Source organism: Rhinichthys klamathensis, unplaced genomic scaffold, assembly GCF_029890125.1.
Source record: "Rhinichthys klamathensis goyatoka isolate OS25496 unplaced genomic scaffold, OSU_Roscu_1.1 h1tg000545l_1, whole genome shotgun sequence".
Lineage (NCBI taxonomy): Eukaryota > Metazoa > Chordata > Actinopteri > Cypriniformes > Leuciscidae > Rhinichthys > Rhinichthys klamathensis.
In genome coordinates, this window is record NW_026607017.1 from 437,501 (window position 1) to 455,447 (window position 17,947).

The window sequence follows — 17,947 nt, forward strand, 5'->3', positions numbered from 1 at the left end:
GCACTAGACCCGCACTGCACCTACACTAAACCCACCCTGGACATACACTGGGCCCGCACTGGACCCGCACTGCACCTACACTAAACCCGTCCTGGACATACACTGGACCCGCACTGCACCTACACTAAACCCGCCCTGGACATACACTGGGCCCGCACTGGACCCGCACTAAACCCGCACTGCAACTACACTAAACCCACCCTGGACATACACTGGACCCGCACTGCACCTACACTAAACCCACCCTGGACATACACTGGGCCCACACTGGACCCGCACTGCACCTACACTAAACCCACCCTGGACATACACTGGACCCGCACTGCACCTACACTAAACCCACCCTGGACATACACTGGGCCCGCACTGCACCCGCACTAGACCCGCACTGCACCTACACTAAACCCACCCTGGACATACACTGGGCCCGCACTGCACCCGCACTAGACCCGCACTGCACCTACACTAAACCCGCACTGGACCCGCACTGCATCTACACTAAACCCGCACTGGACCTACACTAAACCCGCACTGCACCTACACTAAACCCGCACTGGACCCGCACTGCATCTACACTAAACTCGCACTGCACCTACACTAAACCCGCACTGGACCTACACTAAACCCGCACTGGACCCGCACTGGACCCGCACTGGACTTGCACTGGACCCGCCCTAAACTCGCACTGCACCTACACTAAACCCGCACTGGACCCGCACTAGACCTACACTAAACCCGCACTCCGCACTGGACCCACACTGGACCCGCCTTAAACTCGCACTGCACCTACACTAAACCCGCACTGGACCTACACTGGACCCGCCTTAAACTCGCACTGCACCTACACTAAACCCACACTGGACCCGCACTGGACTTGCACTGGACCCGCACTGGACCTACACTAAACCCGCACTGGACCTGCACTAAACCCGCACTGGACTTGCACTGGACCTACACTAAACCCACACTGGACCTGCACTAAACCCGCACTGGACTTGCACTGGACCTACACTAAACCCGCACAGGACCCACACTGGACTTGAACTGGACCCGCACTGGACCTACACTAAACCCGCACTGGACCTGCACTAAACCCGCACTAAACCCGCACTGGACCCGCACTGGACTTGCACTGGACCTACACTAAACCCGCACTGGACCTACACTAAACCCGCACTGGACCTGCACTAAACCCGCACTGGACCCGCACTGGACCTACACTAAACCCGCACTGGACCTGCACTAAACCCGCACTGGACCCGCACTGGACTTGCACTGGACCCGCACTGGACCTACACTAAACCCGCACTGGACCTACACTAAACCCGCACTGGACTTACACTAAACCCGCACTGGACCTGCACTGGACTTGCACTAAACCCGCACTGGACCTACACTAAACCCGCACTGGACCTACACTAAACCCGCACTGGACTTACACTAAACCCGCACTGGACCCGCACTGGACTTGCACTGGACCTACACTAAACCCGCACTGGACCTACACTAAACCCGCACTGGACTTACACTAAACCCGCACTGGACCTGCACTGGACTTGCACTAAACCCGCACTGGACTTGCACTAAACCCGCACTGGACCCGCACTGGACTTGCACTAAACCCGCACTGGACTTGCACTAGACCTACACTAAACCCGCACTGATCTGACTATTGACTCATGTCTTAATTTGAATTAATCTCATATCTGAAGTTTGCATTGACTCTGTTATTAGTGAAGCTGCTTGAAACTGTATAAAGCGCTGCAGGAATACAGCAGGTTGAGCTGAAGGATATTAATGTGTCCATCATGACTGCCGGAGTAGATGTTCAGCCGGCCGTCCGCTTTATGAACCGTCAGACACTGGATGGATTTGGTGTGACCCTGAAACACACACAACCACTCCAATTAACTAAAAACAAAGTAACATTTTCATTCCTTAATATATTAAAACAAAATATAAATAACTTTGCCAAAAGCAACATTTCTTATTTTCATCTAGTTGATGCACTACACTGATGAAAACTAAAACTTAAATATAAATTAATAAAAGCTTTATTAGACAAACTGTTAGTCAAACCTCATAACTCCGCCCACCCAGTGGACCGCCCACCCGTTTGCAGTGCAAAGGTAAATGAAGAACTGTGTTTGTTTAAAGGTGCAGTGTGTAAGTATTAGCGGCAGAAGTTACGGTGGCCGACAGGAAGTGATGTCGTCGTCTGAGACAGCAGAGTAGCCAGTTAAGCGGTTTCTTTACAAAGATAAATTAAGAAATTAGGTTTACTTAATTATTCACTAAAACAATGTTATTGCGAATATTATTGTCACTTGTTCATCATTGTGTCAGTGTTTAACTCGCTGACTTTAGCAGCTTCTTATCATGAAGAACAACATAGTGACGAAACGCGTTTGTCCGCTCAGGGCCACCGTAGAAACGCGGTGTGTGTAGAGAGAAACGGCTTGTTCTAAGCTAATAAAAACATAACGGTTCATTATGTCAGGTCTTTATACACCACTGAACACATGTGTATATGGTATTGCACTTCTGTCAACAGATCCTCCTGGATATCACACACTGCAGCTTTAACAGAAAAGAAGTAGTGTTAGTGATGATTGAGACCTTGATGGTGCGCAGGGGCCGGTCGGGGCTGTTCTTGTCCAGGTAGTTGATGAATCCTGACAGAGAGACACTGAGCAGGTGGTTCTTCTGCCACAGGCAGCCCAGCTGCTGGTCCAGCACATCTGAGCCCAGGTTAAAGGTCGTGACCCCTGTCCCGGTGCCCACGTCCCACAGCTTCACCGTCTTGTCCCCCGATGCGGAGATCAGCTGCGTGCTGTCGGGACTCCAGCTCACCTGAGGAGGAACACACGCTTTCTCAGACGAGGAGGGGTCACAGTGCTTTACAGTAACACAAATTAAATAATAATAATAATAATAATAATAATAATATCAAAACAAATAAAAAACAGCTGTACAAATACCAAAGCATATGGTGTTTTTTAAAGATTGCACAGAAGCCATAGTTCTCACTGCTAGCGGGCGAGAGTCGGGCCGAACACAGAGTTCGGGGAAGAGTTAGAGGCCTGGAGGCCTGAGAGCGAGCGTGTGTGTGTGTGTGTGTGTGTGTAATAAACCCTGGGGTGAGACGGCGCTTGGCCATGAGAGGCTCGGTAAGTAATGACTAAAATTTTAAAATGCACAGGAAGAGGATCATCATCCTCCTCATCTTCATCACACCGGCTTCTGTTTCAGTCGCACTGAACTCATTCCTACTGATGAATCTGAATGCAGTGTTTACATGAGCGCTGATCATGTGATCGGGTTGATGTGTGTGATACGTGTGATACGTCGTTGCGCTATTTCTACGTCATTGCGCTATTTCTATTTCTACGCCATTGCGCTACTTTTACGTCGTTACGCTATTTCTACGTCGTTACGCTATTTCTACGTCGTTCCGCTATTTCTACGTCATTACGCTATTTCTACGTCATTACGCTATTGCTACGTCATTACGCTACGTCTACGTCATTACGCTATTTCTACATTGCGCTATTTCTGTCATTAGGCTATTTTAACATTGCGCTATTTCTACATTGCGCTATTTCTACATTGGGCTATTTCTATGTCATTAGGCTATTTCTACATTACGCTATTTCTACGTCATTACGCTATTTCTACATTGCGCTATTTCTACATCATTACGATATTTTTACATCATTGCGCTATTTCTACGTCATTACGCTATTTCTACATCATTAGGGTATTTCTACGTCATTACGCTATTTCTACATCATTAGGGTATTTCTACATCATTACGCTATTTCTACATCATTAGGGTATTTCTACGTCATTACGCTATTTCTACATCATTAGGGTATTTCTACATCATTAGGGTATTTCTACATCATTAGGGTATTTCTACGTCATTACGATATTTCTACATTATTAGGGTATTTCTACGTCATTACGCTATTTCTACATCATTAGGGTATTTCTACGTCATTACGCTATTTCTACATCATTAGGGTATTTCTACGTCATTACGCTATTTCTACATCATTAGGGTATTTCTACATCATTAGGGTATTTCTACATCATTAGGGTATTTCTACGTCATTACGCTATTTCTACATCATTAGGGTATTTCTACATCATTAGGGTATTTCTACATCATTAGGGTATTTCTACATCATTAGGGTATTTCTACGTCATTAGGGTATTTCTACGTCATTAGGGTATTTCTACGTCATTAGGGTATTTCTACAACATTAGGGTATTTCTACAACATTAGGGTATTTCTACATCATTAGGGTATTTCTACGTCATTACGGTATTTCTACATCATTAGGGTATTTCTACATCATTAGGGTATTTCTACATCATTAGGGTATTTCTACATCATTAGGGTATTTCTACGTCATTACGCTATTTCTATATCATTAGGGTATTTCTACATCATTAGGGTATTTCTACATCATTAGGGTATTTCTACAACATTAGGGTATTTCTACAGCATTAGGGTATTTCTACGTCATTACGCTATTTCTACATCATTAGGGTATTTCTACATCATTAGGGTATTTCTACATCATTACGCTATTTCTACATCATTACGCTATTTCTACGTCATTACGCTATTTCTACATCATTAGGGTATTTCTACGTCATTACGCTATTTCTACATCATTAGGGTATTTCTACATCATTAGGGTATTTCTACATCATTAGGGTATTTCTGCGTCATTACGCTATTTCTACATCATTAGGGTATTTCTACATCATTAGGGTATTTCTACATCATTAGGGTATTTCTACATCATTAGGGTATTTCTAAGTCATTAGGGTATTTCTACGTCATTAGGGTATTTCTACGTCATTAGGGTATTTCTACGTCATTAGGGTATTTCTACGTCATTAGGGTATTTCTACGTCATTAGGGTATTTCTACAACATTAGGGTATTTCTACATCATTAGGGTATTTCTACGTCATTACGGTATTTCTACATCATTAGGGTATTTCTACATCATTAGGGTATTTCTACATCATTAGGGTATTTCTACGTCATTACGCTATTTCTACATCATTAGGGTATTTCTACATCATTAGGGTATTTCTACAACATTAGGGTATTTCTACAGCATTACGCTATTTCTACATCATTAGGGTATTTCTACATTAGGGTATTTCTACGTCATTACGCTATTTCTACGTCATTACGCTATTTCTACAACATTAGGGTATTTCTACAGCATTAGGGTATTTCTACATCATTACGCTATTTCTACATCATTAGGGTATTTCTACATCATTACGCTATTTCTACGTCATTACGCTATTTCTACGTCATTACGCTATTTCTACATCATTACGCTATTTCTACGTCATTACGCTATTTCTACGTCATTACGCTATTTCTACGTCATTACGCTATTTCTACGTCATTACGCTATTTCTACATCATTAGGGTATTTCTACATCATTAGGGTATTTCTGCGTCATTACGCTATTTCTACATCATTAGGGTATTTCTACATCATTAGGGTATTTCTACATCATTAGGGTATTTCTACGTCATTAGGGTATTTCTACGTCATTAGGGTATTTCTACGTCATTAGGGTATTTCTACAACATTAGGGTATTTCTACATCATTAGGGTATTTCTACGTCATTACGGTATTTCTACATCATTAGGGTATTTCTACATCATTAGGGTATTTCTACATCATTAGGGTATTTCTACGTCATTACGCTATTTCTACATCATTAGGGTATTTCTACATCATTAGGGTATTTCTACATCATTAGGGTATTTCTACAACATTAGGGTATTTCTACAGCATTAGGGTATTTCTACGTCATTACGCTATTTCTACATCATTAGGGTATTTCTACATCATTAGGGTATTTCTACATCATTACGCTATTTCTACGTCATTACGCTATTTCTACATCATTACGCTATTTCTACATCATTAGGGTATTTCTACGTCATTACGCTATTTCTACATTATTAGGGTATTTCTACATCATTAGGGTATTTCTACAACATTAGGGTATTTCTACAGCATTAGGGTATTTCTACATTAGGGTATTTCTACATCATTACGCTATTTCTACATCATTAGGGTATTTCTACGTCATTACGCTATTTCTACGTCATTACGCTATTTCTACATCATTAGGGTATTTCTACAACATTAGGGTATTTCTACAGCATTAGGGTATTTCTACGTCATTACGCTATTTCTACATCATTAGGGTATTTCTACATCATTAGGGTATTTCTACATCATTACGCTATTTCTACGTCATTACGCTATTTCTACAGCATTAGGGTATTTCTACATCATTAGGGTATTTCTACGTCATTACGGTATTTCTACGTCATTACGCTATTTCTACATCATTAGGGTATTTCTACATCATTAGGGTATTTCTACATCATTAGGGTATTTCTACAACATTAGGGTATTTCTACAGCATTAGGGTATTTCTACATTAGGGTATTTCTACATCATTAGGGTATTTCTACATCATTAGGGTATTTCTACATCATTACGCTATTTCTACGTCATTACGCTATTTCTACATCATTAGGGTATTTCTACATCATTAGGGTATTTCTACATTACGCTATTTCTACGTCATTACGCTATTTCTACATCATTAGGGTATTTCTACAACATTAGGGTATTTCTACAGCATTAGGGTATTTCTACGTCATTACGCTATTTCTACATCATTAGGGTATTTCTACATCATTAGGGTATTTCTACATCATTAGGGTATTTCTACATCATGACGCTATTTCTACATCATTGCACATGCGCAGTCCTTTCAGTTTCGGTTTTCAATCTGATCAAGTGTTCACATGTTCTCTCGATGGATTAGAAAAGGAATAAACCACCGCTTTCAATCCGATCGGAACTTCATTGGGATCGAGCTCAGTCGGATCGATTAATGTGTTTTATATGAAGCTTTCAGTGCGATCGAGCCGTCAGTCCCATTACTAGCGGATTATCTGGTCGCGTGTAAATGAGCAACACTCACAGCGTAAATGCCCCCGTCGTGAGCCTTCTCTCCTCCCAGAGTTCCCAGCTTCTCTCCGCTCTTCCCATCGTACAGGAAAATCTGGACCGGAGGAAGAAACCAGAGTGAACAAGGCAAAATAAAAGCTTAAATGTTGTCAAGTCAGCTTTATTTATACAGCGCTTTTTACAACACAGAGTTTCACAGCAGCTTTACAGAGATAACAGGAGAATAAAGCAACACAGTGTGTTTCCAGAAGAGAATAGCGTCTCAGTCCAGCTTAAGTAAGTTCAATGTTGCTTCATTTCTGTTGTATAAAAGTTATTAATTTAGTTCATTTATATTTATATATATATATAGTGGCTCTGCAGAAAACCGTGATGTCATCGTCCAGCTCAGTTCAGTTCTCATATAATGCTGTCCATGCAGGAGATCAATAATATTGCTGAATATTAAATTAAATGTCCCCAAGTAAGCGAGCCGAAAGCCAGAGGCGACAGTGGAACGGAAACTCCCTCAGGGGCCGAGAGGATGGAGTAAAGCTGAGCGTCTCACCTGTCCGTCGGCACCAGCCGAGGCGTAGCGGTTCCCGTCAGGAGAGAAGCGCACACAGTTCACGAAGCGACTGTGATCCTGCGAACACACACACACACACATCACAGTCATGTCGAATCAGAATCAGTTCCTCGTGCAGCATCTCTTCTCTGATGATGTGGGCGGGGCTTCAACCTGTCACTCACAGGAGATCAGCCAATAGCAAACCACAGCCATCCAATCAACTCCCCACAGACACAATCAAGCCCCGCCCACATGTGCTCCTGTTCCTGAAGCGTTTCTCTCGATATACGACACTATAGAGAAGACCAGCGCTACTTCCCTTTCATCACGAGTTTAGTCGTTTGAGAGCAAATAATTTGAGATTCCATGTATCTTTTCTGATTTATAAGTGGCATTAGACTTGGTAAATATGAATCTGATTCATTTCTAAGAATCAGTTCAATTCAACGAATCAATTCCAAATGTTTCCTGAGAACAAAACAAAAGATGACCAGCACAACTTGCGCTGTAATGCTGACTCTACAGTGGAAGAGCTAAAGAATGTGTGTGTGTGTGTGTGTGTGTGTGTGTGTGTGTGTGTGTGTGTGTGTGTGTGTGTGAGAGTGTGTGTGTGTGTGTGTGTGTGTGTGTGTGTGTGTGTGTGTGTGTGTGTGTGTGTGTGTGTGTGTGTGTGTGTGTGTGTGTGAGTGTGTGTGTGTGTGTGTGTGTGTGTGTGTGTGTGTGTGTGTGTGCGTTGGTGCGACCGGATTATGAGGACAAAAACCATGGATACATACCGACTCTATGAGGACATGCCGTAACTACGAGGACAGCACTACTGTCCTCATAAGTCGAGCAGTGTAGAAAGGCATTTCACGCTGCGCCTAACCACCTCCCGCTTTTTCTCAATATGTCCTTATAAATCCGTTGTACCCGTTTTTCAGTGTGTGACAGTGTATGCTCAGAGTCGCTCAGAGTGTATAATCTCCCTCTATGTGAAATTCGACGCTACTGCAGTATCATACACATTTCATACACCCAGACCACGCCCAAGCGCGATTCATTGGTGGAACGCTGGAATCCTCGTCAGTGATTGGCTGCTGGAATCCTCGTCAGTGATTGGCTGCATTTCACATCCGTCAAAGTCAGCGCGCCTGCGCCTCTGATCTTCTATCGCAGACGTGTGGTGTGACGGTGTGATTAATCAGAAGATTAATCATCATCATGAAAGATTAATTAGCAGAATTCGAGCGAAGTTGACGAGCTATAGTGGGAGATTTTCACTTTATCACGAGGAAGGTAAGTGCGTTTATTTATATATTCTACCTTTATGGAGTTAAGTGTCGTGAGTCAGACAGTTTTTAATAACGTTAGCATTACTTTAAACGTGGCCACTAAACGTGGCTAATATAAGTCCATAAGCAGTTGGATACTAGTATTAGTATTAGTTGATGAAAGATACATCTCCATGGATGCTTGAGAGAATTAATTTACATTTTGAAATAAATCAAATCTATGTTGTCATCATGATGACTGGTAAAGTTGAGTGGATGAATTTACAGTTTAATACAGTAAGATACAGAAATATATTAAATAAACAGAAACGAGACTAATGTAAAAGTATACTTTCATTAATGTAACGTTACTGTCATTAGAATGACTTGCCAAAATTATCTGGTTGATTCATTTTAGGGCTGGATATTAGCAGACATTTTATGATTCCATTCAATTTTAATTCACGTGCTTTCGATTCTATTTCCTATTCGATTTTACATTTATTATTTTAATGTAAATCAGGTGTAATACATGTAACATTTTCTAAAACTTTCTCTCTATAGTTAATTTTTCTAAGTAACGAGTTTAGCTTCATTTGATCTGAGGCGCCACATTAAAGAGTGATAAAATGGACTGAATTTGAAATCGGAGACTGTTTCTTATCAAAAGTAACAAGCCTCAAAACCTCACTGATCAACTATTTCTGTGTAAAATGTTGTATTTATTGATATAGACTAAAGTCTGACAATAATGTACTGTATATTAAGCATATCTATCTATCTATCTATCTATCTATCTATCTATCTATCTATTTATATTTATATATTTATAAATACATACTAATTATGTTGTCTGGAATGTTTTCAGTCAACATGTTAAGAAAGAAGAGAATAAAACCTGAGCAGGATGCAAAAGAACACATATTGTCGGGCAAAGACAAAGCCTTCATTGAGGGACGACAAATCAACACATTCAAAGGTAAATTGTGCACCACAAGGCAATTTGACTATGTTCAGACTGCAGGCAAATCAAATCATAAAGTAGGCATGCACTTGTAAGAATGAAAAGTAGGCCTATTGCTGGCAGTCTGGACATGATCTTTCACATTCACACATTTTACCCTTGGGTAAGCCGCTCATTTTCATAAAGGTTAAGAGATGAAAAAAAAACTTTAAACAATTTTTTTATAATTATTATTTTAAAATAAATACATAAAACTATGTATACGGAGAATAGTGTAACCAAATTCAACTAGTAGGCTATATCACAGTGAAAACCAATGCTTGATTATTTTTTTTATTTTTTTTATTTCCTGCACCTCATATTACATTACACAGTTTTACAGGATTTAACTCTTTAAAAGGATAGGTTGGTTAGCTGTGTAACATATAGGTGCACTTGGATTCATGTTTTATTTGTATTATTATATATTATTTTGCCCTTTTAGGGAGAGGTGTGTTTGCACTTGAGCACATTGAACCATCCACCTTTGTTGTTGAATACCGTGGGATTCTCTCTCAAAGTAAACATGTTAAAGATGTTCAAGGCAACTACTTGTTTGACTTCACATGGAATGGAACACGTTATTGGTAAGCTGGCTGTTTCTTTTTTGGTTTATTTATTTTTGGTTCATATTCAGAGCAAACTAGTTGCATGTCATTCTAATAAAAACAGTTATGATTATGATTTATTATTATTACTATTATTATTACAATATAGGGCTGCACGATTTGGGGAAAATGTCATTGTGATTATTGAGGTCAATATTGCAATTGGAATATGCGATTGCGATATAATAAACAAATGGTTTCATGAGTCAACTTGCTTGGTTCTAAAGCAAAATGCACACACAGATTAGTGATAATTCTGAAATGTGTATTTCTCAACTCAAACTAGCAACAACAACTAAATGATTGATAACATCTAAGCCATTGATGTCTGGATAAAAATTAATCCACCCCCATTTAAAACATTAATTATAGCCATCCGACATTACAGTGATTCCATCATTACAATTGAAAGCTATAATTTAAAAAAAAAACATTTATTAGACGTCAAAAAATATAACAGCTTTTAATTTAAGTGAACTTCAAATAATCCTCACATAAACCCATTATAAATGACATGTCATATTTACCTGTGCCCTTCCTGTCTAACAGGTATGCAGAAATTTAATAAAGTTATCAAACAGCAAGTATGCAGACTCTGCGCTGCATAAATAATAAATAGACTAATCCTTATTAAAGCTACATAAGTTCTTTAGTCAAGAGCAGTGAGTAATTTTCTCTGTCCCCTTTGTTCTGTGATTAACTTTACTGACAGAAAGCTTTGGCTGCCGGCCCTTTAAGAGCAGCCGCTGCTGACAGAGACGCGGATCTCACATGCGCCTCATCCTCTCACAACTCTATACGTCCATCATAAGAAGTTATGAAGATACTCGACAAACGACATTTTGGCATAATTGTGTGTGTTGTTGTTCGTTCAAGAGCGAAAGAGAACTGTATTCTGGCGCGTGTCTTTCTGTGAGTCACAGTCGGACATTCAGCGCGCTCTCTTTTGACTTGTCTCGCATGAATGGTTTTAAGCAATCGCATGAGAGCATTATCATGTAACACTAGCCAAAAGATGACAAAAAATAACAGATGCTGCGTTAATTGCGTTAACAGCCCATTGTTTATTTTACATAAAATTGCAGCATTTTGCGCCATATAATCGCACAGGCTTGACATCGCGATTACGATTGCGATAAGATTAATCGTGCCGCACTATTACAATAGCAGATTTGCTAGGGTTCTCATAACATTAGGAACTTATTAGTTAGTGATAATCAATAACATGGTTATTGTTCAACTGGGGTATTATTTTTTTTACCTTAAGTGGATCATCTGACCTATTAAATTCTTAGGAAGTCAAGTTAACTTTCACAATGTGTATTTGAATATAGGTTAAATAGGCCAAGGTTAGCCTAACCCAAATGTTCAGTTAGAACCGTATGTTTCAGTGTGTGTCTATGTTTTAAGTTTCTTACTGCACTATTTTTATCACAGCATAGATGCAACAAAAGAGGACGGTGGAGGAATGATGATGACAAAAATCCAAATTGCAAAGTCAAGACAATCATTGTTGACGGAAGGCCACACCTGTGTCTGTTTAGTATAAGACATATCTTTCCAGATGAGGAGGTCACATACAACTATGGGGATTCCTCTTGGCCTTCGCGTTTAAGGGTGAGTCTCTTAAAGACTTTATCACTGAAAGTCAACCATGTTCTGTATTTCATGAATGTTAGTTTTTTATATGATGCAGATTATTTTAAAAAATTCTGCACGTCTGCTTTGTGCACGACGGAGCCATGAAAGGGACACTAGATATTTAGTCTTTGGTTGATACTAGAATTAGTTGCGGTGACCAATTGGCAAACATCCTTGCCTCAGTGTTGTACCTGTCTTTCTCATAATTACAGGAATTGTGTGACGAGACATCAGTGGCTGTGACTGAATGCAGTGTGAATCCTTCCTCATCAGTGAAACAGAAAGTAAGTGAGCGCATGTTCCTTCATTGTTTTCTTCTCTTTGACACAGGCAATGTTAAGTGTAGGATGGTTGGGCATCATGCTAGACTGGTTGACGTGGACTGTCGTCTTAAAGACGCTGTTGTGACGTCTCAAATTCGAGTAAAATGTACATTGCTCGGTTCATTCATTTTCATAACTCGTGCGTTGGGGGATGGGCATGACACTGACCTGAAATATAAGGACAGTTCTCCACTACGAGGACCATCATGTCAGGGTTAGGGTTTGTGGAAAAGATGTTGCTTTGGGTACAGTTGGTACTCAACAAGAATAATACTTTTACTGCCGCGGGGGTAAAATTCGGATGTGTATTTGCTGCCTTTTACCGCTAAGAGGCGCTACAATCAAGGTGTCAGTTTATTCTCTCTATTGCGTAATCTACCGCCGCGCCGCGACTCATTCAGAGCGATTGAAAGCTTGTAAAAGATGAATTCAAGTGAAACATTGTAGTTAAACGAATTCATAATCACAATACTGAAATTAAATTGAATAAATAGTGAAAACATTACAACATAAAACATTGCAACAGAAATATATTAGGCTATCAATGAGGGTCTGGAAGAGCATAAGACGTAATTTAATAGCGTTCAGGCGGTAGCTCAGTGGTTAACGCAACAACATGAGCCTCACGGAGCTTCAAGCGATCCGAGATCGAATCTCAATGTAGCCAACTCATCTCAATGTTGGCCGACTTCATTTATGTTTTACCGTTCTTGATGCTTAAATAGGTAACTGTTTATTAGCGAGTTCATTAACTGTTTATTTATTTAATGTCAAGCGTTTTGTTTAATTATCAATGCCACATTAACGTAAATTTGCTACATTCCATGTCCGCTGCACGACAAAGCTGATGAGGGAAATGAAAATAAATAAAAAAAGAAAGCTGATCGCGTCAGAAAATGAAAATAATGAAGCTTGTCTTTAATCTGCTAAATTATTGTTTTGTGAATCATTCACGAAATTGAGTTGACTGACAGTGAGTGATACCTGGCCATAGCAACGGGAGAAATTTTTCAAAACAGATCCATACATTGAACAAATCAGAAAAGACTGATTTTGTTGACTTGACAGACTAACTAAATAGTATTACTTTCAATATAAAAACAAATGAAAATGTAAAAGAACACTACAATTAATTAAGTTTGAAACCCATCGCAAATTTTGAAGAATGTAAGAAACACAGAATCTTATTCTTGCAACATTTTAAATTTGTATTGCCAAAGGAATTTCAGCTAAATTAAACAATTAAAACAGTACAAAACGAAAATAGTCCAAAGCCACATAAATTAAGAACATGCGTTTTTCTTTGCCTGTCTCTCGTGCTGGATCTCTTTTTAGCAAGTTTATTTTGTCTCCCTCCCTCCCTCCAAAAAAAAAAAACTGTAACAAATTAAGCCTTTGTTGCTTCAAAGACACAGCATGCCTTGTTGAATTCACCTTACAATAAAACGAGGTTGAATTAAAGAGCTCTGTATCTGCTGTGGCATGAATGTGTTTAGTCAACAGTTAATGTTTAGATAATGCCAGATTGTTGACAATCATACACAGTGCTCATTCTAAAACTCTAAAACTCTACAAAACCAGTTGAAACAACTGGATTGAACACTTTAATTGAAATTTTGTGTGAAAACTTTAAATACAAAAAATAAACTACAATATTTAATAAGATATAGGGCCTACATTTGGACACACCGAGAGATTTATAAGAATTTAGCCTTTGCCTGCAGGCTGGCTATCCGACATCTCCATATGAAAGAGGAACATTAACACCTATTGTGCCGATAAAGCCACTGTCCCTCCAACCCCCCCACAGGCTCTCTGAGTCTGAGACTGACTTACAACAAAAAGAAGTCGCAATTCACACTTAAACCGCTATTCTAGCATTAGACTATTAAAGTGTTGATAATGAAGGAATTAAATAATGTAAGCTACATGTAGTGATATTTCTGTCATGAAACTTTATTACTAAATATTTCATTTCAATAATTCATTCAATTTCAATAAGTTGTTCTTTTTTATTCAAATAAACCTCGAACCACAGTGCTTTGTTGTGCTGCTGTTAAACTAAATAACATTTATAGAATAATTATGAACTTAAATGAAACAATATAGCAACATTTCTACAAAAATTATTTGATCTGCTTTTACATTTTAATTCAGGGCGATTTAGCCTACATTTAATTAGAGCGAGATTTTCCCCCTTGCCTTGTCCTTTCCTCGTTGGGAAGCGCTCACATCATAGCTAAACATGTTTGAGTAGATCCTCTGTACCTCTCAGTTTCAGATGGATTACATAATCAGATAACATTTATTAAATATTTAGACATTTAAAGGCTTTAGACATAGCCGATTTCTTATCGTGACTGAGCTGAGGCAAGTGGTTTTCGGTTCATTTTTGTGACGCGCAGTTCTCGGAGACAGAGACGAGACGACAGCTAAAATGTTGTTAGCCTAATATGAATAGAAGTTTACAGTTTTGAACGATGTAGGCAAAAAATACGGAGTAGCCTATTAAGTTATTTTAGCTGTTATGAGAAAAATAAATCCAAATGAACGCGCCGCCGTGTTTGTCGAACTCTAATTCAACATGCCAGAATAAAACCCGACTTTAGAACAATAGCGCCACTCGGCGTGGTGTGCCAAAACACTTAATTATAAACTTCAATATTTCATTCAAAATAATCTCAAAACGCTTTGTGACCTTTTGAAAAGCCGTGCATGCATTAAGGCCACTGGAACTAATGAACAACTGAAACGCTGGTTTTGATTTTATTGTTTGTCGTTTAAACGTGCCTGTTGCATATCTCTATTTTATATATTGTATATGGTATATTGGTGAAGTAGCCTATAGCCTATAGGGAATCCCAAAAATGTATATAGGCTATAGCTATTTATAAATTACGATTGGTATTATTATACAGATGTAAAGTCATTCTGTTGGATACTATTTGTTCCAGTGTAAAATGGAAATGATTGGCAATTTTATTTTATAAATATAAGCAAAAACTATATGGTGTAACAGAGTTTTAGAACTAGACAAATCTCTCTGCATTAATAATCGGATATAAAATGCATTAATAGGCTAATATAAAATTTACAAAAGTACCAAGTTTGTTCGGGATTTGAACCCGTGTCATCTAAATGATCGAACCGTAAGTTCTTCCACTCGGCCATGATTTTACTCTTTGTGAAATGACCAAACGTTTGTTTCTCCAGTGTGTTCGTTCACATGAGCGAGAAAACGTTTTATCGTTAGCATATTGTAGACCTTTTACAGTTTAAAAAAAGATGATATCTTATCTGTATGACCAAAAATTACGGAGTAGGCTAGCCTTTTAAGTTCTTTTAGCTGTAATGAGAAAAAAATGTATTCAAGTGAAAGTGCCGCCGCGTTTGTCGAACTCTAGTTCAACATGCCAGAATAAAACCCAATTTTAGAACAATGCGTAGCGCCACTCGGTGTGCCAAAACACTTAATTATAAACGATCAATATTTCGTTCAAAAACATCTCAAAACGCTTTGTGACATTCTGAAAAGCCGTGAATGTATTAAGGCCACTGGAACCAGGATCATAGCTGAAACGCGCTGCATGTTATCTCTCAATACAGGAGCAGAAGCGCCAGTTCAGATTGTATCGTTTGTTGTTTAAACGTGCGTGTTGCATATTTTTAAAAATATATAATATATTTGATATGGTCTATTGGTAAATTAGGCTATAGCATTGATTACTGTGGAGGGGGGAAATCCCCCACCAGCAAATCGCACCTTGTTACACAACCATGTTTTTAAAAACTCTTTCTGTAGCCTATATGGAACCCCATGAAGTTTTTTTTTCTAGTTTTTTTTTAACATAACTGCTTTTGAAATTGCGATTGGAATTATTATACAGATTGATATAAATTAAGTCAATCTGTTGGATAATATTTGTTCCTTTGTGTAAAATGGAATCGGTTCATTCATTTTCATAACTCGTGCGTTGGGGGATGGGCATGACACTGACCTGAAATATAAGGACAGTTCTCCACTACGAGGAGGACCATCATGTCAGGGTTAGGGTTTGAGGAAAAGATGTTGCTTTGGGTATGTGTCGGCTGCTTCTTTATTGTGGGTAAGCTGTAGACCCAATATGCACACTTTTCAATCTGGATATGCTTTGTGACTTTCAGTCACAGAGACGTAAACTGTTAAGGCCCATTCACACCAACCATAACTGTGTTAGGGTCCAACCAGCAGACGGCAACGCTCTGTTTATTGTGATCGCATCTTTGACTGCCGCTTATATACTGAAGCATGTTATAGCAGAATTGATTCCGATTGGCTGTCAATTAAGCAATGTATCGCAATACAAAAATGCAACAATATATATTGTGGATAGTGACAATGTGTATTGTGGACAGTACACCCAAAATAAAAATTTCTGTGTGAGGGGAAACAATCAAGTTTACAGAGTTTAATTAGGCATTTTAATCAACAGTTAAAAAAAAGTTACCCTTTTACCACGTCTTGGAGTATCTCTATAATATCGTATCGTGATATGTATCGAATCGTGACATTAGGGTATCGTTACACCCCTACTGCCAATGTTTCTAGCGTTTCTCAGCTGGTAAAATCGTTCTGAAAGTGATTTTTTTGTTTTTGTTTCTCTGTGTTGTTATCGTGTAAGCTGTGGTGTAGACTCTGCTATTCTTTAATACTGAGAGGATTTTTTAGGCCTATAATTTAATAGATATATAGTTTTTAGTTTGAACAGGGCTTTTTTTAGTTGGTAAAATTCATCCTGTCCTCAGCTAGCGGGGAGGGGTTTGCGTTTAGGGAGATTTTCTTGTCTAATATCTGCATTTTAAGGGTCATTTTAGGAGGGAAAGCATAAATAACATCCGCGTTCATACTAATTTGTTAAATGTTATGCATCAGAATGAAACCATTTTATGACAACAGCATACAATTGCTCTGTCTGATTTCAGATGACCACATCAAAGATGGTTGCAAAGAAAGGAGATTCAGCTTTGACTGGAAAGGAAATGGTATGTTGATGTTTATTATGTAATGTGTATTTGATTTATTTGACTTTATAGACAAGATCTACATGTATCAGCCTCCTCCTTACATGTTTTATATGTCTGTTTGTCCAAAAAAATGGCTTGGCCTTACATGCAAATGTCATTATCTGCATCATTGTTAGAAACCCAGTCATACTATTGAATGGTCGTGCAACACATTTTCCCCTGAGACGAGAGAAATCCGCTATTTACCTTTTTCACTTCCTCCTAAAATCGTCATTTTACGTCATTGTAGGAGGAAGTGTAAGAGGGGGGGATTTCTGTAAAGACTACAAGCTCTAGTTCCCACCCTTTCAAACCCGCCCATAGGGGGTTGGACCTAATGCGCTAACAGACACATCACAGATCAGTGCCGTGCATTTGATTTCACCGGCAGAAACTTTTTCATTCCAGCGGTGCCAATTTCTACTGTACGATATCGAGATAAAAGCCGGAAGGAGGAAACTTTCACGGTGAAACTAAGTCGTAGCT

The 17,947-nt window shown here is 39.1% G+C and overlaps 1 protein-coding gene and 1 long non-coding RNA gene across 5 annotated transcripts in view; one reads left to right on the top strand and one right to left on the bottom strand.

The window, feature by feature from the left end:
* The window catches only part of wdr1 (WD repeat domain 1), a 40,585-nt gene that overhangs the window by 9,523 nt on the left and 13,115 nt on the right, over nt 1-17,947 (bottom strand). The window contains exons 6-9 of one of the 2 annotated variants that reach the window (XM_056238808.1): nt 7,588-7,665; nt 7,054-7,134; nt 2,620-2,853; nt 1,794-1,883 (exon numbers count right to left, since the gene is read on the bottom strand). In XM_056238808.1, coding sequence (XP_056094783.1) covers nt 1,794-1,883; nt 2,620-2,853; nt 7,054-7,134; nt 7,588-7,665 — 483 coding nt within the window. Of the gene's footprint in view, nt 1-1,790; nt 1,884-2,619; nt 2,854-7,053; nt 7,135-7,587; nt 7,666-17,947 lie in introns of both variants that reach the window. The other variant, XM_056238809.1, reaches the window with a different exon arrangement.
* On the top strand, nt 8,767-11,918 carry LOC130073428 (uncharacterized). Of its 3 annotated transcripts, XR_008804347.1 has the most exons (4): nt 8,767-8,868; nt 9,712-9,822; nt 10,292-10,433; nt 11,897-11,915. It is a non-coding gene; the product is annotated as an uncharacterized LOC130073428 (long non-coding RNA). The 3 variants fall into 3 exon arrangements; XR_008804346.1 differs by lacking the exon at nt 8,767-8,868 and having other exon boundaries at nt 9,680-9,822; nt 11,892-11,918; XR_008804345.1 differs by lacking the exon at nt 8,767-8,868 and having other exon boundaries at nt 9,680-9,822.